This window comes from Aulonocara sp. 'chitande type north' Nkhata Bay, linkage group LG3, assembly GCF_057382095.1.
Source record: "Aulonocara sp. 'chitande type north' Nkhata Bay isolate Kocher_YH1m ecotype deep benthic linkage group LG3, A_spYH_male_GT1.1, whole genome shotgun sequence".
Lineage (NCBI taxonomy): Eukaryota > Metazoa > Chordata > Actinopteri > Cichliformes > Cichlidae > Aulonocara > Aulonocara sp. 'chitande type north' Nkhata Bay.
Window position 1 is genome coordinate 46154862 of NC_141346.1, and position 26964 is coordinate 46181825.

General features: G+C 40.9%; 1 protein-coding gene across 22 annotated transcripts in view; it reads left to right on the forward strand.

The window, feature by feature from the left end:
- LOC147335864 (receptor-type tyrosine-protein phosphatase delta-like) overlaps nucleotides 1–11023 on the forward strand; it is a 418922-nt gene extending 407899 nt beyond the window's left edge. For all 22 annotated transcript variants that reach the window (XM_086283190.1, XM_086283253.1, XM_086283206.1 and 19 more), the window contains 7 exons: nucleotides 3529–3814; nucleotides 4761–4939; nucleotides 5067–5193; nucleotides 5701–5826; nucleotides 6771–6925; nucleotides 7153–7288; nucleotides 7691–11023. In XM_086283190.1, the coding sequence (XP_086139316.1) occupies nucleotides 3529–3814; nucleotides 4761–4939; nucleotides 5067–5193; nucleotides 5701–5826; nucleotides 6771–6925; nucleotides 7153–7288; nucleotides 7691–7759 (1078 nt within the window). In that variant the 3' untranslated portion in view covers nucleotides 7760–11023. The remainder of the gene's footprint in view (nucleotides 1–3528; nucleotides 3815–4760; nucleotides 4940–5066; nucleotides 5194–5700; nucleotides 5827–6770; nucleotides 6926–7152; nucleotides 7289–7690) is intronic.
- Nucleotides 11024–26964: the final 15941 nt, after the last annotated feature.

Consider the following 26964-nt stretch of genomic DNA (forward strand, 5'->3'; position numbering starts at 1 on the left):
TTGCCTTGAAAAGCTTCTAGTTTTCATAGTAAAAAACCAGGCAACCAACTTTGTCAGCGTTGCTTACTAGTGGTGACCACAGTCTGTGCAGTTGTGACGAGGTGTTACAGCTGCAGGGCGTGGCGAAAACAAAACAGTCCACACCTAACTGCACCCAGTGGCATTCACGTGGTCAGAGACTTATAACGCTCAGTGTGGCAGTGCTTTTCCTCCACACCACATCTGGTCGGAGTCATACTCTAATACCAGTACTGGTTTTTAAAGCTAGTAATTCTTTGATGATAGAGAAGCCAGTGTTAAAGACTGAAGACATAATGAAATGTCAGTGGTGCTGTTAGGTTAAGCTACGTTGCTTCTTTGTCCTCTCTTTTCCTTCAAGCTATAGCTGAGTCTCCCAGTGATTCCAGTACAGTTATACAAATGGTTTGGATTATAGCCAAGCCAATGGACAGTCAACACTAGCCAGTGGGTTGGGTTTAAAAGACCAACCTTCCATACTCCCCAAGTAAGCAACGCGTTTTCTTTTTCTTTTTGATTTACTTTCCACATTTCCAAGTATTCGCGCACGCACGCGACTGAAATGATTATCGACCCCATTAACAGCAGTGCAGCGGTCCTGGTGAGCTGCGCTTTATGTGTGCATGTTTTATAGGCAGAGTAGCAGAACGGTGACAGGTTAGCTGACAGCCAGAGATTTTTTAACAATACATATGTAATTGCTTTCACTGCTGCTCACGCTTTATCTTCACAGGACTCGTTGCAGCTGTATTTCACCCTGAACTTTCTTTCCCGTCCCTTATTCCCTAAACTCCTGGAAAGCATATTAGTCTGACACTTAATGTGTATCGACGTCCAGAGCAGCTGGTTTTGACTGGTTGAAAAGGCAGTGTCAGGTCATTAGTGCAGTCAGTACGCCAGCTCTCCTTCAACTGCCAAATGTACCGACAGCTTTCTGCACCGTCTCACCCCACCCTGAATACACACACACACACACCTGTCAATAAAGAAATATTACACTTTCCTAGCATTGCTTGTTTTTTTAATTAATAGCAATCCCAGATGCTTATGAGACAAACGAGGAGAATCTCTAGCTAAAACAAGTCTGCCTTCGCTCTCATCGCCCTTGCGCTCCCCGTCGTCCTCCGTCTCCTTCTCTCTAGCTCTCTGCTGTCACTCTGTCACTTACTCTCTTGCAGGTCATCACTCTCCCACATTCAAGTCTGCACTGTAAAATGCCTTCAGATTGGAAACAGCTGGGGTAGAGGAAAAAATCTCGACTTGTTTCTATATCCCACGGCCAGGAGCTGAGGTGTTCTCAGACCTGGAAGTGATTCATTCTTCAAATAACCCTGAGACACATTTCACATTTCTTTGCAGCCCAATTCTCTCTCTCACTCACTCATACTGACTCTTTTTCCCTTCCGCCCTAAAGGTGTGAAGAGTTTTGTCAGGAAAGAAATAAAAAGTTCAGTCTCATTCAGCCAATGTCAGCCATTTTGAAAGTGATCATCAGATCATTTGTTAAAGCCAATGACTCCCATACGTGTCTTTATTCCATTTGCAGCACAGTTCCAGTGCAGCATGGCACATTAACCAGACTTGGCCCCCGGGGACTGACTTTACTCCCTCTTGAGTTTTCCTTCTCAAGCCTTTCTCTGTTCCTCAGAGCAAATGAAAAACAAATGCTTCATCAGGAGGAGGCACAAGAGCATGGTTCACACCTCGTAGGCATGTCAGCTTAATGAATTGAATAACCTATTTACTTTGGAGTGCCAAGTGCAAGGACTTGTCTCGTCAATGCCGAGCTTTGCGGGAGGTGGGAGGAGAGTTAACGAACAAGATTTAACACCACCCCGTCGCCCCGCGGTAAATAAATTGTCATCAGAAAACATCTTTGTGCTGAACCATGCAATATTAAAACATGTAATGTGCAGGGGTGAGCATTCGTCAGCAGACTGCCAACGCGCTACATCTATAGAGCGTGTCTCAAGCTGGCCTGCAAGGAGAGGTCAAAGTGAAACAGTAAAACATTTTTGTTTTTGGCAGGATGTCTTTTTTTCCACGTGTGCATTTTGCTCACTAATGCACAAATGTACCTGTGTGAATCTTAATGAGGAGACCTGGCTTTCAGTGCCTCTTCTAAAGCTCTTATTCCATTTAGGTGCACAGTACTAATCTAATGGCATTAATTGTAGTCAGCTGCACTTCTCAGAAGTTGCCCGGCACATTAATAAAAAATGTTCACCTCAAATTTGCGACTCCGGAGCCACATTTGTGTTCACATTTGTTCTAGTGGCACTTTTCTCATTTGCGAGATGAAGGTTAAATGTTGATGTTGCGTAAGTTATTAGTCCCGATAGGTTGAAGAGTGCAGGTGGGGTCCAAAGGAGGACTGGATTGCAAAGCCAGTGTTGAGCTCGCTCAAGGCTGTGAGTACCGGGCCCTCTTCTCCACATAGTGCCACTTCAGATTTAATTACACTCCAAGCCAAATGGTCCATCCTACAGTGGAAAACTTGGCAAAGAGAGTTTACCTTTTGGCCTCATCACCGGAAGAAGGGAACTTATTCAAGCTCCCTGTCCTTGTTTGGACAAGACACTTCTCCTTCCACTGGGCTGATGCAGATCAAAATGACTTAAACCTGCATTCTTTCTAAATCCAGTTGCAAATGCCTCATTAGATAAAAATTCACCTGGCTTCTCACTTTAATACTCAGCAAGTTGGTGTTACCAGCCAATAATAGCTATTTTCTAATCTGTCAATATCGACATTTATAACAGCCGATAAATGAAAACTAGGCTAACTAAGTAAAACTAAACTAAAGTAGACATGGAGAAAAACACTCCTCTACCGTAATATGAGTGTTGACATTGCACAGTTTTTCCACCAGAGGGCACTATGCAATTTCTTACTTGGCAGCGCTTGTTTTTGGAACGCCACAGACACAACGACTAGGCGATCTTAGCAGAGCATAAACAAACAAATAAATAACTACTAAAACAAAAAAGTATCGGCCAATATCGGGCTAAAAAAAACAATATCAGTCAGCTTAATAACTTTGTAAGCGCTTGATGAAATTGTGGTCTCAGTTTCTGGTTTCAAGTGTCATTTAGTACTGCATGATGTTAGCTTAAAAACATTTGGTCTCAAAAGTGATGAGCCAGAGTATAATTTAGCGGTGGGGAGATCTTGTAATTGACAAGGCGCTTGTGTCACTAATGAGTGTGTCAGTCATAACAACCCATGACTCGTGGCATATGGTTTCTAACAACTAACTGGTGACAGCCAAAATGTTTCTAGGTTTCAAAACCAGTCCGCAGACCAGTGGGTGATGTCATGGTGGCTTTATCCCGGTTTTATAAAAAGCTTGTGATGCCAACATCAGCATGATATAAGTCATAAAAACATGACGTTATAGACCCTGGTGGGAGTTTGCCATAAAACTCATCTGAATAAAGTCTAAAGCCTTATTTCATAAATGAATAACCATCTTCCATCCTTCCATCTCTGTCTCCTTTGTGGCTCCAGTGCCGGCGTGGGACGCACAGGTTGCTTCATCGTGATTGATGCCATGCTTGAACGTATCAAGCACGAGAAGACCGTGGATATCTACGGGCACGTCACGCTAATGCGTGCCCAGCGCAACTACATGGTGCAGACAGAGGACCAGTATGTCTTCATACATGACGCGCTCCAGGAGGCCGTCAACTGCGGCACCACCGAAGTGCCCGCCAGAAACCTATACGCCTACATCCAGAAACTGACCCAGATAGAGGGTGGAGAGAATGTCACCGGCATGGAACTTGAGTTCAAGGTATCTTAACTCTTTACCAAAGGATAAGCACTGAGCAAAACGGCTTGGGTCAAGGGCTGATTAAGAGAAATAATGCTAAAGACGGTTTTATCGTATATTACATTTTCAAACCACACCTGATGAAGTTATTTGAAAGTATTTAGAATTTACCTGCACCCCACTGGCATCCCGTACCCCACTTCACACCAAGGAGTCATTGTAATTTTTTTCCCATTCTCAATACAACTCCCAAACTATTTTCCAGCCACTATTAGGCCCCACTAGACAGCAAGGGGCCTGTGGTTTCCTCTCTATTCCAGTTAGTTGACTCACTTGTGTAACATGACATAGGATAAATTTCCCCCCTTTCTGGCTCCCCCTTCCATAGCTCCATTTCCTTCAAAAACAGGGGTCTTGGTTTACATGAAAACAGCAAACACAGGTTTTCCCCACCACAGAGCAGTTGCCAGAAGAACTTGAGCAATATACTCTGCATTTACAATGAAAGGCTCCACCAGCGTTGCTGTATATATGCTATTGCCTTGCTTGTCACGCGCCTACTTTCATTCTCTTTGATGGATGCTGATTCAACCAAGAGATTGTAAACAGGTCAGATTACACTGCTCTTCTGACTACTTAAATCTTCCTGGTGTATCCATTTCCCTGTCTTTTCATCATAACATGGGCAAAGGGCAAGCTGTGATAATAATCACTTTGATGCCATTTCCATACTTTATGGTTACATGACCCAGCTGTGTGCAGCATATTATACTTTTGATTCTTTTTCACCGCTTTCAAGGTGTGCAATTCGCTAGACTGCTCAGATCTTTATCGCTCGCAACATACCTTTGTTGTCAAACACAATCTGTCACCGGGGAAATACAGAAACATCTGAATGCCATTGTTCTTACCTGATACCCATACACTCAAGGGTATCTCTTTTTTTCCCTCCTTTTTTCCCCTGCAGCGTTTAGCTAACACTAAAGCCCATACATCACGATTCATCAGTGCCAATCTCCCCTGCAACAAGTTCAAGAACCGCCTTGTTAACATAATGCCATACGAGTCCACACGAGTGTGTCTACAGCCCATTCGAGGAGTTGAGGGCTCTGACTACATCAATGCCAGTTTCATTGATGGGTACAGGTAAGCGCTAAAATGAAAGTGAATCAACACAAGGCTTCACGTCAGTGCAAACGTAGTTCCGTGTAACATTCAGATATGCGTCCACGTTGATTATTTCCCCCCTTTGTCATGTGATTCATTTCCGCAGGCAACAGAAAGCCTACATTGCAACACAGGGACCACTGGCAGAGACCACGGAGGACTTTTGGAGGATGCTCTGGGAGCATAACTCTACTATTGTTGTAATGCTAACCAAGCTTAGAGAAATGGGCAGGGTACGGAAACACTGTTTTGCTATTCTTTTCTTCTGGCAATCTTTGAAAGAAATGAAATACAATAAGCTGTATAGTCCACTTTAGCAGTGCTTTCCTCTAGGAAATACTCTGTTTGGTTTAAGTTTAGAGAACGTAGCAGCTGAGACGTAGGGGCAAGCAGTGCTGACCCAGCTGTTACCTGTGCCATTCTCATATTGACACAAACAGACATTATATAGACTTGGTGCTAGGGAGACGGCAGGTTAAAGACAGGTTATTTTCTGGTCCGACTGCATCTTGTCCTCACGTGCAGCTCCGCCGGGTTAAAGAAGTCTAGAAAAAGTTCAGGGCTGCAGTGCATGTGTGAAAACAGCTATACTTAGATTCAGGAACTGGGAAGAAAAGCTTTGAAAGAGCAGATACAGTGTGAATTGAAAGACAGACATTTCTGGGAACGAACACAATGAAGCTAGTCTGTGAAGAGAATGTTGTGGCTCACTGTGGTATTCTATTTTTCACTTCCCACAGGAAAAGTGCCACCAGTACTGGCCAGCAGAAAGGTCGGCCAGATACCAGTACTTTGTGGTGGACCCCATGGCCGAGTATAACATGCCCCAGTATATCCTGAGAGAGTTCAAAGTGACTGATGCCAGGGTAAGCAGACACTGTTTCATAAAACATGGTTTAAAGATCAAAGGTTGTGGGAATGTATTGCTTCAGATCAGTGCTGTTTACAGTTTAGACTAGTGCTATTGTTTCTCCACGTCTGGGTTGTGACCTACCCAAGGGTCATGGAGGACACTGAGTGGATTACAGAGAGGTGCAGGTGTAGACAATTTAGAAAGAACCAAGTGAGCGTTCGAGCACACAATAGGTTATTTTAATGTCTCAAATCCCATAATGCCATTTGTTAATCACATGATTTTATTTACCAAGAAAGGAGATTTGACTAATGGGGTTGAACACGCTGGATGATGAACTGTAATTAACTCGATTTTTTTTCTGCAGCAGCAGTAATTTGCTCCAATTTTGCCATTGTATCAAATATTTGTTTACAACACCATTATGGCCTTAAGTGTAACATGTGAAGAAATATAAATATATGGAAATTATGACACATGTCAATGTGTTTAAAAAAAAAACAAATGTGGTGCTGGCAGCACTGAGCTGCCAGAGTTTTTAATTCCATCAAAGGCTTACACAGATAAATGGCACAGACTCCCTTCTTTGCAGAGTATGTTACACTGTCTCGTCAATGGGATTGCTTTCCTTATCAAGGGGATACAACATCACTTAAGTAATGCACATCCTCAAAGTCGATTCTCCAAGCACCCTGTCAAGGGTAGCACATCAAAGGAATTAGCATCTTTAGTGTTCATGTTAAATACATTCAGGTAAAATTACAGTCTTGTTTAATAACAAAACGTTTTCTCTGATGCTTTACTCTTGGCATCTGCGCAACCGCCTTTCTTCAAGATTTCACGATTGCACTGTAACGATCATGGAATGAACTGGGCTACCTGCAAAATACCTTCAGCTACATTCCTAGCTTCAATTCTCATTGTCATGACCGTTTTTCTACATTATTTCTCTCGCAGGATGGCCAGTCACGGACAGTAAGGCAGTTTCAGTTCACAGACTGGCCTGAACAAGGAGTGCCAAAATCAGGAGAGGGGTTCATTGATTTCATCGGCCAAGTACATAAAACAAAAGAGCAGTTCGGCCAAGATGGCCCTATCTCGGTCCACTGTAGGTAAGTGACCAGGATAATACACCAAACCATCTTTGTCTTTTCAGAAGGCAAATAAAATGTAAAAAAAAAAAAGAAAAACATGCAAGAACATATTCACATTAGGGGATAAATTATGATGAAATTAGCAATTTCCATTCAGGGAGAAAAAAAAAAACACTACTTGTAGGTTCATTAAGGTTCTGGCCAGGAGCATTGACCTCTTTGCCATCTTGATCTCTTTTCCACAGCGCGGGCGTCGGTAGAACCGGAGTTTTCATCACCCTCAGCATCGTCTTGGAACGAATGAGATATGAGGGAGTAGTAGACATCTTTCAGACAGTGAAAATGTTACGGACGCAAAGACCAGCTATGGTGCAGACAGAGGTGAGCTGTCTCCAACCCCATCCTTTGTTATTGGTGTACTTTCACACTCTAGGAAAAGCCCAACCTACATACTGTACTATAGGTGTTTGACTGTAACTAGCTACTATGTTACTAATTTGATAGTTAGCTCCAATTGCCTGAAAGGTCTGGATAGATTCCAAGCAGCCTCTTTAGCCAAACAGATGAACTAAAGCGACTATGATTAATTTAGTAGTGGAATTAAAGTAGTTTTGCCAGTTCTCCACTTCTCCATTTCAAATTTCAAGCTTTGAGAATGTAGTTTGTGTTTATTTTTGGGAAAAAATGAATTGTATCTACAGTACAGACAATTTCTTGGTTGGCTGGAATGGAAAATGTAGCGAACATGATTCTATGTAACCATCTTTTCTTCTTTGTTTCCAGGATCAATACCAGTTCTGCTACAGAGCTGGCTTGGAGTACTTGGGAAGCTTTGATCACTATGCAACGTAAAAGACCCAGTATTGGAAGATAAAAGCAGAGGGCCCTTTGGAAAAAGAAAACCCAGTGAGCCTCTCTTCTGAGCCATAAAGTCCTGCTTGAGAAAGTACTCCTTAACTCCTTGCTAACAACTCATTACATGTTGGATGTGCGACATGACTTGTCAAAAAACAAAAAGAAAAAAAAAATGATTCCCAGGAGGACCAAGTATTTCCCCAACCCCGATAAAAACCTCGCCTTGACTCAGAGTGAGGGAATCCTGACTGTTGAAGCATTACACGGAATTACCTTTTCTCTTGCTTCAAGGATTCATTTTGGGGCTCATAAAACTGAACGAAACCAACACAACAAAAAAGTAAATGAACAATAATGACATCGTCAGAAATGCATCAGTGATTATGAACCATTACGAGAGGCATCGGAAGAACACAGTATTGCGGGGGAGGGAAAAAAAACTGAATGCACATTGTAAAGAAGAAAAAAATCTGTTTCACAATCAAGTACACACAGACAACCCATCACAAAAGAAGACAATGCTTGGTCCACAAGAGCAGGACAGACTTAAAGTAACAATGAATAAATAGCCCCGTTTTCTGTCACAATGTTCATCATCTAAATTTTGGGGAAGAGGGTAAATGATCTATGAAATAAATACAAATTATTGATTTAGTTTTTTAGTACTTTATTATACAGCTGATGTGCTTTTTTTGAACTGTGTGAATTTCCTTTTTTTACACAAATTTATCGCTTGGGGAAAAAGTGATAAAATGTATTTACGTAAAGGTTCATTATTGTTTTCTCAAAGCTGTAGAACTGTTCTAACGTACAGTATGTGCTGTTTTGCAGAGGGTCTCTTTGCTTTTTCTTTTTACCCCCGCGCATTTTGTTGCACTTAGTGCACAGAACAGAATTCACACAACCAAAATGTAACTTTGTTAAAGAGTTATTTTTTGGTCTTGATTTTTCTGTTGTTTTTTTTCTAAAACAATTGATTCTTTTCCTCTGTTGGTTTTGTTTTTTCTGTCCATGATCACCTACATGGTAACTTAATTACTCCCATGAGATAAACTGGGGCTTTGTGGAATCAACAGGGATGAGCAAAGTATGAAGTTGCTGCTACCGATTATCTTAGTTCTTCCATGTTCCAATGATAAGAGAGAACCTGATGAATTCGATGACATACACGACTATATAAATATATGGTATAGATTGTCAAATATGTGAGATATATAAATATATATTATAGATATATATATTAAAGTAAATAACATTCTAAATATATTGATAAAGTACATAATTTATGAGTGAAAATATAAATGAAATATGGATCATCTATGAAATCTTTTAAATTGAGAGTTTGTGTGCTGTGGGGGAAATGAAGAGATTTTTCACTGGAATGCACATCAGTAGGACAAAACTGTATTCTGATTCAGTGCATCTTTTCTTGTGCAATAAATATGTGTGTGTTTAGATAGGGGTTTTACGTGGATATGTTGTTCACTCATTGACATTGTCGTTTCCCCCCGCGAGCGAGGCGTGGGAGTGGGAACGCCCCGGTGTTTTTTTCCGAGCTCTCGTACACTTTGTATTCAGAGACAGAGGGGTCGCGCAGCCGCACTCACGTTCCACGCAATAGGGCAAGGTACAAAGACGTCACTTTGTTGTGGTTCTTCGAAGCGTTCGGTGGTAAGGACATTTCTTTCTTTTTGCATTTAGAGTGCCTTATATTTATGCCTGTTTTTATAATGTTTCATTTAACATGTCAATGTATCCTTTGAGTAATCGAGGCATTTAGTGTAAATGTACAGTTTATTTACCTTTAGTATTCATTTGTCACATGATGAGATTATATATATGCAAATAAGAACGTTTCAAAGGTCATACGTGTCATTTTCAGTGGCCTTATTGTGGCTGTGAAGCGAATTAGCGAATTAGAGGAAAACATGTATACTGGCCTACTGGCCTTTATAGAAAACGGGCAACATTGCGAACAATTACCAGACAGGTTTTAAACAGGGATGAGACTGGTGTCAGAACTAAACAGGATAATATCCATCATGTCTTAAGGCCCAACCTAAGGTTAACCGATTCTTTACCATTTACAGTCACATTTCCCAACATTGTTTAGATTTTAAATAAAAAACGATCAGGCCAAATAAAAGCCAAGTGCACAGGTCGTCACCGAAGCGTTTCTTCTTCATGCCTTAGGTTTTTACTTTATATGTAGAGAAATACAAACTGCAAACAAAACATCATTTATGTTATCCTGACAATCCTAAACGGTGTTTCAAGCCCCCTTTTTCTTTTCTTTTTTCTGGCATAGCAGTTCGAGACAGGGGGTTTAGCTGGGTTATGTTTCAGTCTTCATGTGGAGCAGCATCTATAACTTCTCAGTACCCTCTCTGATGGCTTTGTGGATGTGCATTCCAGGTGCTTTCTTTCCCTTGTTAACTGAAGCAGCTATGTGTTATATTTGTGTCTGCTTAACTGATTACTTTTGTCATAGTTTTGAGATATAAAAGTGCTATTATTTAACCTCATGGTGGCTAATGTTACATTATGTTAATCTCAGAACACGTTGTGTTTCCCCCCCCCTTTTTTTTTAATCGATTTGTTTTCTTTTGTTTTTCATATGCATGGTTAAACGTTGCAGAACGGCCAAAGCTGGCCTGGTAGGAAGACTTGCACTTTCTCTATCTTTGTACTATGCACTGCCCTATTGATTCTAAACCCAATAATATATTACTTGAACCCATCTATAAAAAGAAAAAAAAATCTCCTTAAACGTTCACTTTGTGTGTATGTAAATAACACAAAATGGTATCAACTCTTGAAAAAGACAAAAAAAAAAGTTTGTGGCAAAAAGAGCATCCATTCTGATGCCATGGTTACTCCAGCAGATGACTTCAGAACAATCTGTCCCCCCCGACCATCTGTTCTCGTGGCTTTGCCATTCAAGCTTGGAGTGTCATTAACAGAAATAAACGTTGTGTTCTCTGCTCTCTCTATCTATCTCTCGTCTGGATGCATAGACTGAAAATTAAATAATGAAATTGTAAAAAAAAAAGAAGAAAAAAATGGCTTGTTAAAAAGATCATACAATTACCTCTGATTAGTTGTTAGCGTAAAATGTTTCTTTCTCTGAATGAAAGGAGTGCTTTTTATTTTCTTACTTAGGTTACATTGGTGGCGGAAGAAGTCTGTACGAAAACCAGTTCTTTGCTGACACGAGTTCCATTTGTTATAAATGAATTCTATTAAAAAATGTCAGTGTTATGCATCGGCGTTTCACTTGTTTCCCTCCACCTCACTTTGACTTGAAAAGACTGATGAAGCTATTTTACCCCCTACTGGTCTGGGTCCAACATATTATCCACAGTTCTCTCATGAAAGGGGAAATTGAGCCTCACCACATTTGAATAGATTTCCATCGCTCTGGTTTTTCTGTCACTGATGTCAGCCACAATGAATCATCGGGGGAACCTTTGACGAATGAAGTGCGATGTTTTCGAAGCTGCTTTGTTTTTTAACGCAGACTTTGTTCACCCTAGTAACATGGTGGAATGGTACTATTACTCAGAATTAAAACCTCAATTCGGTCATTTAAATAAAAATGCAGCTCCCTGTTGCTACGTTGAGGTTTTTGCTCCAAGTTTATGCATTTAATCTATTGTTTAAGTGTCTGTGAACTTAAAGTCTATTATGGCATTGATTAAATGTCTAAAAAACACTTTCCTCTTCATCAAATTTACATATTTACTAGGGTTTTTTCTTATTAGGTTATAATCCCTTTAAATGTTTAAATGGTTTTTACCTTTGGCTCATTTAGCGTCCATATATCCATGAAAATACAAATTAATCCTTGCTTCATCCTTCTGCTCCTTGCTTGCATAGAGGGAGATCCACACTGGTCCACACTATCCAGGTGTATGTTTCGCTATTCTGAAAATCTGCAAGTCCCATAGTACATACAGAGTGCTGTTCTGATAGATCAAGCAAGTCATGGGATACATCAAAAGCTCCACAGTGGCTTGTGTACAAAAGCTAAACGAAGCATCTCTGCTCTGTGTGTGTTTGTTTCACTGTGACACACGGAGAGGAGTGGGAGCAAAGGTGGCACACGTGGTCAAACGGTGAGCAGAGGAGAGACAAGATTGCTATTTTAGATTGGTGATGTATGAGACCCTGGCTACCTAATGCTGCAGTCACACTGGGGAAAACAAGGTACAATCAAAATTACGCTTACTGTGTGCAATAAGCTTGTAAGTACAGAGCAATTAGTTGCAAACCTTCACCAATCTGTCGGAGAATGAATGCAGTCGAACCAATTTAGACCTACCAGTTGTTTGGTGACATGTTTCCTCCTGTGCAACAATCTTGGTTGCTGCAAGTTTCTTCCAGTTGAAAAGGAGTTTTTCCTTCCCACAATCGCCAAATCATAGGGAGTTGTGTGATTGTTGGGGTTTCTTTGTTGTTATGAATTGGTGCTATATAAATTTTAAATGCTGGAACTTTTTAATAACACGAGATATCCATATATCACGAATAAAATTTGAGAATCCATGTTTTTGACAATATATTATATGATGCTAAAGTATATATTGGATATCTGCTACTCTGCATCAAACCTAATAGGACAGTTTTAATCATCAGTCGGGTTGAACGTGCGTGCTGGACATTGTTCTATCCTGGATGACATTTCCCAACATGGTAAAGCGAAGGCATATTGAAAGTCAGTAAAATTGCAGAAATGCATTAAATACACATAAGAGTCCCAAATATTTATTCACTTTAGATGCGGAGGGGTCCCAAGCTTAGCATGTTTCCAGGCTTAAAATGTAAATGTATGACTTTGTGGATTATGTATGGAGCTCTAGAAAGAGCCACAATTACAGGCGACCTGCTAATGCACTGAGCCTAAACGCATCCTGTGTAGATACTAACAGAAGGCTGAAGCCTAAATGACCAAAATAAACGCAAACGCATAAAAGTAGCAACCAAAAAAGTAGCTATTCATTTAAGTGCACATAATATGGTTTTACTGGTAACAATTGGACACAAATGTTCTATTACAGACAGAATACTTACCTGCAGTAACTTCACTGAGTCACTGCGAATTAATTAAAGTCTTACTACACAAAATCTATTTATAATTAGACTACTTATTAGTCACAATAACATTAGCGGATGTTCCTCCATCAATTAGAATGTCACAAGTACAATAAAATGTCAATAACCTGAAGCAAAAGCAAGTGCGGGAACTAAAAAGAGCATTTAAAACAGTATTAAACTACTTGACAGCTGGGGAGCACAGTCAATAACTGCTTGCTGGGAGAAGTTACTCAGGAAGCTCTCCATGCGCTCAATTAGAAAACATCATTCCACATGATAGCAAATGACAGATGCCGTCAGCTTTGGCGGTGAGCTGGAGAAACATTACTCCCGAGTTTACTACTGAACGTGTTTTCTGATAACAAGCTTAACAAAGCCTTCGTCCACGTGTCAGATCACAGCAGAGTTGGAATGCAACCGATAACAAGCACCTGTCTTAAAGAGAAAATCGCGCCGTATATTATGTGTCAAAAACAATGATATACTACAAGAAATGCAGAGCGGATGTGCGGCAGTGATTTCCACAGGAGTGACACGTTGCCTTCCGCTCTTTGTTTTTACAAATCGCACCTGAAAACTCAAGACGAATAATGTACAGGATGTTGTTTACTGCGCTCGGATGTTTTCTGCTGCGTTATGAAGCATTGGAATCACATAAATTTACATTAATTTCAGCCTTGCTACCCCCACATATGCTTAGAACATTACTCCCTATGGAGGAAAAACACTGCCAAGACTAGAGACAACGTTATGAAAGCTCGAACAAACCGAACGCTCTGAATGCTTGAGTATTATATTACCATGCACGCAAAAGTTCACATGACATGCGGGGGAAACGATCGCAGATTACTGCACAGCGAGAGCGATTATCGCTTCACCTTGTTTCTGACAGTTTCGTGGAAATTGGCTAAAACGAATCCCCAAACTTCTTGGGCAATCGTGCCAGTGCAGATGTCTGCTTCACACTAGTCAAGAGTACAACAAAATAAGGAACTTCTACTGTCATCAGATTTTATTTTTCACCGGAGACTGCACTTCAGATGTGTCGAGCAGATGTTCCGTCTCCGTCTCTCAGCAGTTTTTGGAGAATTATGAAACCAACCAGCCAGTCACAACACTTTGCACAAGTCATTTCTCATTTACACCCACCCACCACCCCACTCCAACACACACACACACACACACACACACACACACATTCAACGACGACAGCTTGCCTCAGTCCCCTGGTGCTTTATTTTCAACATCCTAAATTTGATGAAACATGTCCAAATGCTGCGTGGCTTTGTTGTCAGCAGTACTGAGTGGGATTTAAGAAAGACATTTCTTTTAATTCTCTCAATTCTGAAAGAAGAAAAGGCCGTCTGTGCCTAATTCTACTGCAGCAACACTACATAATTGAGTGTTAAAAGAATTCAATTATATTGTCACTTCAGTTCGATCAAGAACTCAGACGCTGACTGTTCTCGGAGCTCCGTCCCTGTGCTGATAAACAATCACCTGTTACCACTTCATCAACTCGTGCATTTTGTGACTCATCTTCCTGTGGTTTTCAGTAATGTGCACTTTGGCAGCTACGTTCTGCATCTATTTTCATATGAACATTGCTGTGGATTGCTAAGTTCTCAAATATAGGTTCCGCAGGTGCAAACGAGGTGCAAAAAGACACTTTAGCTTCTTCAACCCTTTGCCAAAAACCACTGGCTTTTAAATCTTGGTGTTCTGGTTTGATGCAAATTTGCAACCCTCTTTACCCCGCCTCCCTGTCTGTGGCTGCAGAGTAGGGCTAATCACAAAGAGGTCTGGTAGCAGGATGTCTTACGAGCAAAAGTAACTTAAAAAGATGAGAAATGAGGTAGAAATGGATATCTCAGAAAAGCAGCTTAGGGTGAGAAGGTTGGAGACTGGGCCAGAGGAGGGAATGTGACTATATTGGACAAAGGATGTATGTGGAACAAGCGGAAGACCAGAGAAAAGATTGATGGATGTGGTGAAGGAGGACATGCAAAGGGTTTGTGTGACAGAGGAGGATGCTAAGGATAGGATAAGATGGAGGCGCAAGACCCACGTGGTAACCTTTAAAGGGAGCAACTGAGAGAAGGCTTTGCAGCAGCCAGAGTAGTGCTGTGTTAGTGAGCGTGATTGAATAAAACAAAACAAGACAGTGCTTCACAGTATGCATATTAACATCGCATGAATGTGTGGGCATGTTGTGTGCAGTGGTAACTATGACTGTAAAAATGTTACATTAATGAAGTCTATTTAAAGCCAGGAGGGAAAACTTGCCAAAAATATTGCAGACTGCAAAATCTGATCATATTTACTGACTTATTTATTCAGTTCTATTAACATGTTTTTTTAAAATAAAAGTATTCCTGTTGAAAAGATTGCCTGATTCTTTCTGCTGCAGTCTTAAGTCGTAAGTGTTAATCTTGCTGCTCTTAATAACCTGAATTTCTTATTGATGTTTGTAAAGAAACGACAAAGACTTTAGATGAACGGTGACTATATTTTCCAGAGGATTGACTGATCAGTGGGCAGTAGTTTAGCACATGCTGCTTTCAGCTCAAACAAAACTTACTCTGTTTGGTCTTCAGCATGACTAACTATGGTGGCGTACCCCCAAAAAGAAGTGAGCTACATTTGTAACCTTGAACACCCCAAGGGTAAACTAAAGTTCATGGTACAGGCGTCTACTCTCTTTGCTGAGGGTTTTTAAGAAGGAAGAATTGGAGGTATACTCCAATTCCTCATCCTCACTGGGAAGGTCTATGTCAGGGTGCTGGAGAGAAGAGTCTGTCTCATGGTTGTGCAAAACTACACAGGAGTTTGCCCAACCAATCTATGTGTGTTTTTTGGAAGGCATTCGACCAGGTTCCTCTGGACATCATGTGAGGAGTGATTGGGGAGTACAAGTTGATGGGTCCAATGCTATAGGCCATTCAGTTCCTGTACAACTGTAGTGAGACCTTGCTTTGAGGTCAGGTGAGGTTTGAGAGTTTAAGAGTTTGTATCCATCAGGGCTGCCCTGATTGTGTTCATACTTTTTATGGACAGAATTTCAAGATACAGCCAGTTGGGACGTTTTCACCACTTTATTGACCTCAGGATCACGTGTTTGTTCTCCAGAGACAATGCAGCTCTTTCGGACTCTTTAGGAACCCTCGGCTGCAAGTCTGAAACCATGGTCGTCAGTCAGAAGAGAGGGTGGAGTTCTTATTCCAAGTCATGGACTAGCTCTGGGTAGTGACTAAAATAATAAGACTGCAAATCCCTGTGATAGAAACTAGCTTCTTCCAAAGGGTGGTCGTGCTCTCCCTTAGAGATAAGGAGGAGAGGCTTGGAGTAGAGCCTCTACTCCTTCGTATTTAAAGGTAAAGAAAGGTTGAGGCTCATTCATTTGACCAGGACACCTCCTGCGTGCATCTTAGGTGAGTAAACACAGCACATGCTAAAGAGATTTGTATTCCTTGGCCGAATTGGGAAGATCTTGGTGGCCCCCGGAAGAGGTGGAAGAGGTGGTTTGGGAGGTAGAGGTCTGTTCTGGTGTTATTATTATTATTATTATTATTATTATTATTATTATTAAGGTGGCTGGGGACAGGAATGTCTGAGTCTCTCTGCTTAGACTTCCTGTTACCTGGAGCCAGATAAGGGAAGAAAATGGATGGATGGATGGATGGAGCACAATTACGAGCTATTGTTTTTGATGCTCTGTGAAAACATTCATGTCCACTCAATGGCAATATGAAATAGAATACAGTGTAGAGTAGAAATAAGAGAACCTGATTACTGACGAAGCAACAAAAAATGATATATGTGGCAGAGCAAGATTTTAAGAAATCTTTCGAAGAACAATTACATTGGCTTCGAAATAACCTGTCTGGGGTGAACCCCTCCTCTCGCCTACTGTCAGCTGGGATAGCTGCCAGCCTGCCTGCGGCCGTGGTTGGATAAATGGTTAAGAAAAAAGACGGAGTTCAGAAATAACTGTGATATAGAGCCAGTCATGATTTGGCTATTTACTTAGGGAAAATTTTTCATTTACAAAATATTTGACTTTTGTCTCGCAATGCTAGTTATCAAGTGCAAAACATTCCCAAATGTTTGCCCTGAAGGTGAAACACTGTTCAATTAATATTTTTCCATTTTAATATTAGTAATGATGCACAGAACTTATTTCCTGAATCTGAAGGGGACTCAAATAGTCAAATATAAAAACGCTGGATGTTTTTCTTCCACCTCTTCCTTTATGTGTGTCTGGATTGTTTCAGTTTCTTATCTCATTTATTGATGAGATTTGGCAATGAACACATTTGCACTTCCAACAAATTTTTCACATTCTTTGATTCAACATCTTTGGGTGTTTTATTAATAACTGATAGGTCTTCGTTTCATCTTTTAAGCCCTTTCTACAGCACTTTAAAGTAGTTTCTTTGACATGTTAAAAATAGCCAAACAGAAAGATCACAGTGAATTTAAATGGAGCACTGCTGCCTGTAACTTGGAATGATTTCCAAGTACTCACTGATTACCCTATTAAACTAAAGTCACTTTATACTTTACATATCGTTACTGTTAGTACAACGTCGATTACCAAACCGTAACAGAGATTTTATACACTTGTTAAGGCCAGAGCTATACTACTTCACTGTTGCTGCTGGCTTCCAGCAAAGCTAATGTTAAACCAATATTAAACTTGGAAGCTACACAGCTGAGCAAACAGAATGAACTAAAGGTACAATGTAGACCAACTGTGTGCTGCAAATGAAACACAGCTATGGGGCCTTTTGCTGGCAGAATGGTGGAGACTGTTGTTTTGCAGCAGCTAGACAGGCAGCATGCCCCGCAGCAGACTGATGACGACGATCCATATGGGGATCCTCAATCAAGCCAGCTCCCAGATCAACAAGAAACGAATCCAGAAAAGAGTTGACGCCGCTGCCAAGGCTTTGACTTCATGCGCACATCATATTAGAGCTACTTCAGAGGCAGACGGAAGGTTTGACCTTTAGTTACGACTGCGGCAGGAACGAAAGGAAAGGGAGACAAATAAAAGGCTGCAGCTATCGGCGCGATTGCAAATTTTTGTTTGTTTTTGAAGTGTAAATTATTGCTAGCTATCTCAGTGAAAAGATATTATCAGATTGGGTTTCTTCAACTGAGTGACGAAGTGAGAAAAAACCAAGCAAACAGAGAAAACAGGGAGTTAAATGATTAAAATCGAGACCGATAAGGAAGAGACAACTTCCGTGAAAAGGTTGACTGGAAAAACAGGGGCGGTAGTGAGATGAGGGCCAGGGAGCAATCCAGCCTGAGCCAACAGTTGCCGCAGTGTATAAACCTCCGAAGGTTAATTTCTCCAGCTCAGCATCTTGCCAATATCCCTGCGATCAGAACCTCTGTAGGCCAGCCATCTGCTTCCCCTTTTCTCTCTGCCTGCACTGCTGATTCCTAGTTGGCTTCATGAGGGAGTGGACATGCATCAGTGCTGTTTTAGGAACTAATGTCTCAATGTAGAAGGAAGGAAGGGAAAGGGATTAGGCAAAAACTCCGATTTTTAATCAGCGAGTTAATTCTAGACTTGCTGTTAGCAGCTTGTACATAAGCTGAAGAAAATATAAAAGGAGCATATTACGCATTCTTCTCTTACAGTAACGGTTTCAAATAACGAGGTCAGGATAGGTACACGTAATCACTATGCACACAAAAGTTAGCTTTTTTCTTCTCTCGGCTCTGGTGTGGTATGAATGTGAGAGGATATCCCCAATGTGGTCACCTCAGAAGCTCCTCCCACCTACTGTTTGTGTTTTTGAGGGGCAGCCAATCAGAAGAAAGCTTGCTGAAAGGAAGAGGAAAGAGTGCTAAAGCATCTCGCTTCAGAAAAAATGACCCGAGGAGCTGCACCAAGACCCAGTATAAGAAATATTTTAACATATTTCATCTATTTTCTCCAATGTCCTTTATTTAAACCATCAACATCTGAGTGACTTTAGATCTTCCTGACAACAAAAGAAAAATATATAATATATAGGCTAGTTGAAGCCAATTTGAAGTTCACAGCTCACATCAATTATCCTGTCAAGCGTGGGGGACAAAAAGAGCCGGAAATATAATTTACGAGCTCCCCGACAGTTTTTTTTTTTTCCTTTTTTTTGTTGCAACCTAAAGCAATAATACACTTTCAGTTCAGTGCTCAGCCACAATCTTTTCATACACTGCCACTTCACCAAGGGGATAAGTACTAAGGGTATATTTTTCTTGACCTAGGAGGACACAGTGTCAATTATTCGGGGTAGGGCCCGGTGGAGGACTTCATTCCCTAATCAAAATAAATGGCCAGGGCAGCAGAAAGTGAATGGAGCTAAGCCCTCAATATTCCTTCGAGACGGGGGGGTGGAAGGGTTGGTTTGGGCTGCAAACAAATCCATTACCACAAGGTAAACAGGACGCATCAGCACTCTTGGCCCATTTGAATGGTTCGAAACCTTTGACCACCACCCTCCACAGGATCCTTCCGTTTCAGACGCGGGAGCTGATAACAGGGGTTTCTTTTTTTGCCCCCCTCCCCCTTTGCACCCTAGAGTCAATCTTACATAATACATTTCTGATGATAAAACCCTTCCGCTGTGCATATGGCAGCTCCGCTAACTGAAAGTGGCTGTGACTAACTCACTGTAATAGGAAAATTCAGCTTACTGCATATAATAGAGAAACGTGGAAGAAGTTCAAACTTGAATGCATTATTACAGCTTAGTGTGGTCTTGAGCAATCCACAGTGGGGTGAGGGGTTGGAGGTGGGGGAATGGGATGTCATTAAAAGCAGTCATAAAATTAGACGTTTCCCCCTCATTTTTTCCCTTCACCAGCTGGTAGTCATTTCACTGTCAGGGAGTATATAATTTCCGCTGATAGTGAAGACAGTTCCGCTTGAGGGAACTATTTTTTTTCCCATTTATAAGTGCTTTTAGGGGGCTCCTCGTACACAACAAGGCTTTCACGTTGTCCATCTTCTTCCCAATGTCTTTTTCACAATAGCTTTGCTTTTGACATTACACAAAGCTATATCAGGGATAATATGAAACTGTCATGCTGTCCTATAAAGGTTTACAGAGTCAGTCAGCGATATTGCCAAACACTGGAGCCAACGGAAAAGGCACTTGCTAGAAAAGTCAAGGTTGTGCAACTTCAGCTACATGCTGCACTTCAGAGTCCAAATGCTGCTAATGTTTTTCACTTTCAAAAGTATTTTCAGTCAGTTTATCATAGATTTTGAGCACACTGAATAGTGAACAAAAAGCACCGATTAAAAATGTGGTTTCAATAGGATTACTGAGTCAACCTTTAATCTAGTTCAGCTGTTATCATACTTTCTTTTTTGCACTGCATATTGAGTACTGCAGGGCAAGGCTAAGAGTTGCTGGCCTTCATCACAGTGCACGGCACATTCCAGTTTTTACTTTAGTAAGGTTGGATTCCCCTTGAAGTTGCTAAAGCATGGAGATTGTTGTCATTTCAAAAAGAAAAAAACTTTCAGAAGCACCTTCATCTGTGAGCCTACTGTGCGTGGTGATCAAAAGTGGTGACTCAATAGGTGGTTGCTAATGAGCGCAGAAAATACTGCAGAAATTAGTTTCACAAGTCATGAAAATTTGGGTCTAGTTTGTTAAAAATGTGACACAAGGAGAACAGGATCGTGCAGAAAACAATGAAACTATTTCACTGATAATTAATGTCATTAATGTCGCAAAACTGCAACAAAAATAAACCGACTTGTAGCTGAAATGACTTTTAATCAGTTTAGCACAGTTGGAAGTGTAAGTGTAGTGTAGTGGGTGACGCCACTGCAAAAGATCCCTGAGAGCAGGCATGTATCCCTGGGAGGGTTGTGTCAGGTGTACAAATCTTCAACATGAAGGACTTTTAATGCCAAAATTTGTGATTTAAAAATATGACAATGAAGGTTGAAACAACCCTGTTTTTACTGTCACAACAACTATTGCATCACTCGTTCGCATTTTGTTAGTAATACACATCTTGGGAAACCCCCTCTGTTGGGTGAATCATGCAACATCAACACACATAACATGGTTAAAGGGTGCTTCTCCCACTTCCTCTTTTTCTATTCATCCATCCATTCTCTTCCACTTATCCTTAACAGGGTCGTGGGGTCCTTAAGCCCAGCTACCATAGGGCGAGAGGCAGGTATACCCTGGACACAATCATACGCACTCACACCCACATCTATGGGCAATTTAGAAGGGAGGAAGACAGAGTACCCGGGGAGGACCCATGTAAATATTGTCAGAAGATGCAAACTCCAGAAATGCCCCGACCAGATGATGGAGCCAAACTCAGGACCTTCTTGTTGTGCAGTGTTACTTTTTAAATTTTCACCTACTAATCCCAATGCTGACAGATTGGCAACTAGCTAATATTCGCCAATATATCAGTCAGGCTCTATGTCAAATCAAATACATGTGGCTCCTTCCACTGGGGTCACCTTTGTGCATAATCAAGCAGGCAGAAGAATAGTACAGATACCGTAAACAGGACTGAAAAATGTTTGCTTTGTTTCCATATATAACACTTTAGAACAGGCTGAGCAAATTCCCCAGAGAAAATGTAAAACACAAAAGAGTGGACGGTTGACTGCTACTGCTCGAGGCCATACAAGAGTATTTAACTAGCAGAGATTAACTACTGTATTTCCACTGGTAGTCTAGATGTCCTAGAGTAGCACCTCAGGGAGGAGCGATGCCAGGAAGGGAGTGGTGGAAGGCCTAAAAGAAGAGGGATGTGGGGTGAAGTGTTCATATTGTGGAGATGGATTCGAAAACTTGACATTATAGAGTCACAGGTGAAACAGAACAAAAGCATTCAGCCTCCATGTGTTTTGACCATTTGAGTTGCTCTGTAAGGTGGTGATTATTTTGTCATATTGATTACTGCATGCCACAAGAAATCATCTCAATCCTGGTGGGTGAGGATGGTGTTAATGACTTCTGTATATTGAGAATAACAATAAAAAAAAGAAAGAAAGAAAATAAAATGATGGAATACACATCCTTTTGCAGACCTCAACTTGAATTCACCTTATTTAAACTTTAAAAATAATGGCACAGCAGCTGTGTTCACAAGTCAATTTATTCCCTCCCAAAATATGTCTCTCATTTTCCCCCACTGTCTTGACCAAGCCTACACATGACAGCAGTCGATCTAACTCGGATGGACATATTTGTGGAACTTCCTCAAACTGCTCCTGATTCCTTCTGTGACATCTTCCCGGGCCATTTCTCGTTAGCCTTCATAACGTCACGGCCGTACCCACTGCCATTCATGTTATAATGCTGCATGATATGTTTCACTCAAGTCAGTCTCTCTCTGGCACACACACATGCACACAAAATCCAAGGTTGCAGTGCCTTGCAATCAGCAGTCATCCAGGTAAATGGTAAAAAACCCACACTCCCAACTTTAAGATGACTGTGAGTTAATTTTGAAAATCAGGCATCGGAGCAGGCAATTACAGAAGTGAACCTGAGCAAACTACTTTTTTTTCCTGGGAAAACTTTTTTTTCCCTGTTACACTGAGTTTTTCAGTTCCATATCAAGCATAGTTGGACATTTTTTGCACACAGTAATCAATAATGCCTCAAGATTAACATGTGTTGTGTCTCTCAAAAAAATCAACAAATTTCAGGTGCAATCAAGTATAACCACAGCTTAATCACACAAGCACAAATAATAATGCATTGCAGTGAGATTATCATTGTCTGGGAGGATTGTTGATCATATTTTCAGGTTTTTCTGGCTTTGTAATTAAGGCTGTGTTATTCTTGCAGTTCTTTTAAGTGCTTAACAGCAACTGAGGACAGTAGATGCCTCTATGGACACACCCTTGAGTTGTTCCTTACGCCATATCTTCCATTTTCCAGTGGAATATATGGATGCAGGAAACATGTAGCAATGATACTTAGTCTTTCTGGCCTCCCTCACCCGCCTACCACTTTCCCTTCATCCTTCCTCCGCTCTGTTTCTCTATCTCTGCTTCCCTGCATCTTCCCTCTCCGTGCTTCTGCCTGGAAGTGGAACTGATCATTCCGGATTCTCTCCTCCATCACTGAATAAAGCTCCTCTACTTGTGATGCAGAGCAGGAGAGAAAGCACAGGAATATGGCATGTATCCAGCATTGCTGGTTCAGAGAGAAGAAGTGCAGCATTTTGTATGCAGGCAGGATTAGCCTAATTGAAGTGTCAGCCTGAGAAAATTGCGGATGCGTGTGGGTTAATGTCTGGGTATAGCAGAAGCTTCACTCTTCGCAGTGATGATGAGAAATTTGGCTATCATTGCAGGCCTCATTTGATTGTATGTGAGTGTTTGTGAGTGTGAGTATGGACGCTAGCGTACGGTGATGGTTATTGGAAAACGTACCATCTAGTTGAATTGTAATGCTGAGACAGCGGGTTGGAAGCTGTTGGCTCCAGTCATTACTGAGCCATTACATTAAAGTTCCCCTTCAATTAAAATCACGTTTTAACCTCATTAAAATGTCCATGTGTATCTTTTTTTAGATGCAACAAAACAATCGATGCTATGGCTAGGCAACGCCGCCATGGATCTACAATTGATTAATGACAGTCCCAAAAAGTGGATTTTGAGAGCTAGGGTTGTATAGTTAATATAACTCACAACCTACAGGGTGGGAAAAAGGTTCTCCTTTTCAGATTAGACATGCAACCCTCCCTTCTTGGAAAGCTGACAAGCTGGCTAAACAGCAACATTAGCTAGTTATGAGCTAACATTATGCTAGCTAGCACTAGGCTTGAGTATTCTAAAAGTCACACTTTCCCCCAAATGAACAGCTTGATTAGACGTCATATAACAGTTTATTTACCAAGTGTTGCATTCACTTTAAATACAGTTTCACTAACGCAGGCTAACAGCAGCTAACAGTGACAAAAACAGACAGAAAACTTCATGACAACAACTCATGTCCGTATCAGTTTCATTGGACAGATGTAAGCTTCACGGACTTCTACAAATTTTTACAGGATTCTCACCCAACACTGACAGCTGAGGTAAACAGTCAACTGATAACTGAATACTCAACTGAACACAGATAAGGAAAAACTCAAGGACACATCTGGTCCGGAGTAACTTTACTACCTGAGTGCACTCACTACAGGTGAACGGTGGAGTTTTTTGAAGTTAACTCAGTGGTAAATTAAACACAGGACCAGTTTTGATCAGTTAAATTAATTTGGAAACTTGTGAACAAACTCATCATCACATACGTTGGCCTTTTCTAACACCTGACATTAAGGTGGTGTGAGCTGAATGATACCATATTTCTTGCCACCTGTCTCTGCTTCTATCATTGTAATTGTCACGGTAATTGAAATGTGTCAGTGTGACAGTGATAACAGTGAATTAATGCTGAACCTCAGAGAGGGAAATAAAATCATACAAGCTGCACTGGAGCCATACCGCCGAGCAACACATTGCGGGTATGTACAAGAGCTATTATTGCCTTGTCAAGGCATGAACCAAATGACTACCTTAAACAAGTCTCACTCAACATTTTCACAGCATATGCAGGAGAAAAGAATGCTTTAATGGTTTTACCAGATTTGTAGGAGAAAGAAAAAGTTAGCTGTATCCTGCACATCATAACAACAGTTCCCCCCTCTTTTTTTCGGCCAATACCAGCACATTGTTACACTCTACTTTTTAGCTTTTAGTTTCACGGATGCAGAACTAGATGGTATATATCTTTTTTTCAGAATTAGATTTGCTTCTACCAGCTCATTGCCAAAGATAACCGATTCTTCAAATGAGCTGTAGTGCTGTGGAAAAGTATTTGCCCCCTTCCTGATTTTTTTTAATCTATTTATCTAACATCAGACAAACTGAGTAAATACAAAATGCAGATTTAAAAGAATAGTTTTATTTTTTTTTAGGAGAAAAGATTTATCCAGACATACCGGGCCTAATTACTCACTCCAAAAACTTTCAGAGCTGGACTTGCTGCTGTATTTTCGGTCCTTATCTTGCTACATAAGTACTTGAGCTTCAGGTTGGGTATTTGCCTTCAGGAGTCTTTTTTTGGTTGGGGGGGGCAAGGTGTTTGCCTTCAATAAATAGTAAAGATTGGACAGGAAAGCAAAAGGCAAAGAAGGCAAAGAACCGTGGGTTGGACTTGAACCTAGGTTGCTAGAATTTAGCCTTGTGTCACTTGATCACCTGCTAGCCCATGAGCTAAGCAGACACACACTTATAGGGGTTACTGGTAGAGAGCAGAATTTATGGTTTAATCGTGCAAGTCGAATGCCACCACAGCAGCCACAGACCATTATGCTACCACCACCATGTTTGTCAGCTAGCACGAGGTTCTTTTATGAAACGCTGTTAGTTTCATAAGTCCTGGGGATCATCAAGATGTCTTCTTTATGTTCTTTTTGGTCAGCAGTGGTTTTTTCCTTGAATCTCTCCCATGGAGGACATTTTCCCCAGTCTCTTTGTTAGTGTTGAATCATGAACTCTGACCTGCAGTTCTTTAGAGATTGTTCTGAGTTCTTTGCAACTTCCTGGATGAGTTGACCACTCCTGGGATGGTTCCCCACAGTTCCAATTTTTCTCCATTTGTTGATAATGGCCCTCACCGTGATTCAGTAGAATCCCAAAACCTTAGAAATGGCTCTGTAACCCTTTCCAGACTGATAGATGTCAGTGACTTTGCTTCTCAGCTGTTTCTTTAGATTGTTGTCTACTTCTCTTTGTCCAGCATGTTATATTTAAGTGATTCAAACATCTGTGCTTCATTATAGTTAATTAATGACTTAACAAAGGGGGCAATTACCTTTTCACTGAGTTTTTTTTGCTCCTTGAAATGAAAGTGTCATTTTAAAACTGCATTTTATATTCACTCGGTTATCGTTGTCTATTATTACATTTGTTTGATGTTTGGAACTGTGACAAATAGGAAAAACATAGTGGAAAAATGTTTTTTCACAGCACTGTAGAGTCTTACAGTTTGCCATATTAAAACAGAGCCCCCCCAGAAGGGGCTTCAGAAAGATGCTTTATTATTGGCACCTGTAAAGGATTTACACTACACTGTTTAATTAGCTGTTTCCCATCATCTGAACATGTTTTACATGATGAAAAAAAAGAAAAAAACGGCCACCTTATGGTTATGGGGATATCATGAGCTGCTGTATCTGCTAGTGGCAAATTTCATCATCTGTGATTAATGCCTTTCTGCTGGCAAACTTGACTGTAGTCTATTTCATGTGCTCTCTGGTGAAATATTCCTCTTGGTCACAGATGGTTTACTTGAGAAAAAAACACCACACTTACTGAATTAGCTGAGTGCATAGGAGCCCATCAATATTAGTCTGGCTTTAGCAGAGCACAGGCAGGTACGGTGCAGTATCTCAGTCGAAGCAACCAGTAAAGCCAAGCGGACAAATCTGACGTTCTCTTTTGCACATGTGAGCCAAACAGAAACTTTCCCCTTCTTATTTCCAGCTGAGCAGAAATAACAGGGCATTTTGCTGCAGTGAGAGTTTATAATACAGAAGATCGTGTTGAATAACAACTAACATTTCTATAGGTTTCCTTAATGGAGTTCATGTGGCATCTCTGCAGATTCAGAAAGGTGAATCAATGCCATCATCAGCGACAATAATTTAAAAGTCAATAAAAGATATTGTGCAAAGCCATTTAAGACACGACAGATGCAATTATCTAGACTGGTCTGCGGCATCTATATAATGCTTATGTAGACGCGTGACCAGACTATAAAATATCTGCAATTAGAAAAAAAAATTAAAGATTTGTGGCTCCACCAACATCAGTCATCAGTGTACGGTCAGTCAAATTTGCATCCTCCTGAGCTTGAGGAAATCATAACCTAAGCATAGGTATGATGTCATCCAATACAGCCTGGAGTGTTTCTGATGAAGTCAATTTACTTAATGTGTATGAGATGGAATTGGCAGCTCTGCTCATGTCCACAGTGGGGTTACCCCATTGGAGGACCGGCTAGCAATTTAATATTGCTGACTCATGAGATCCTGAAGATGAGGTCAGCCTTAAA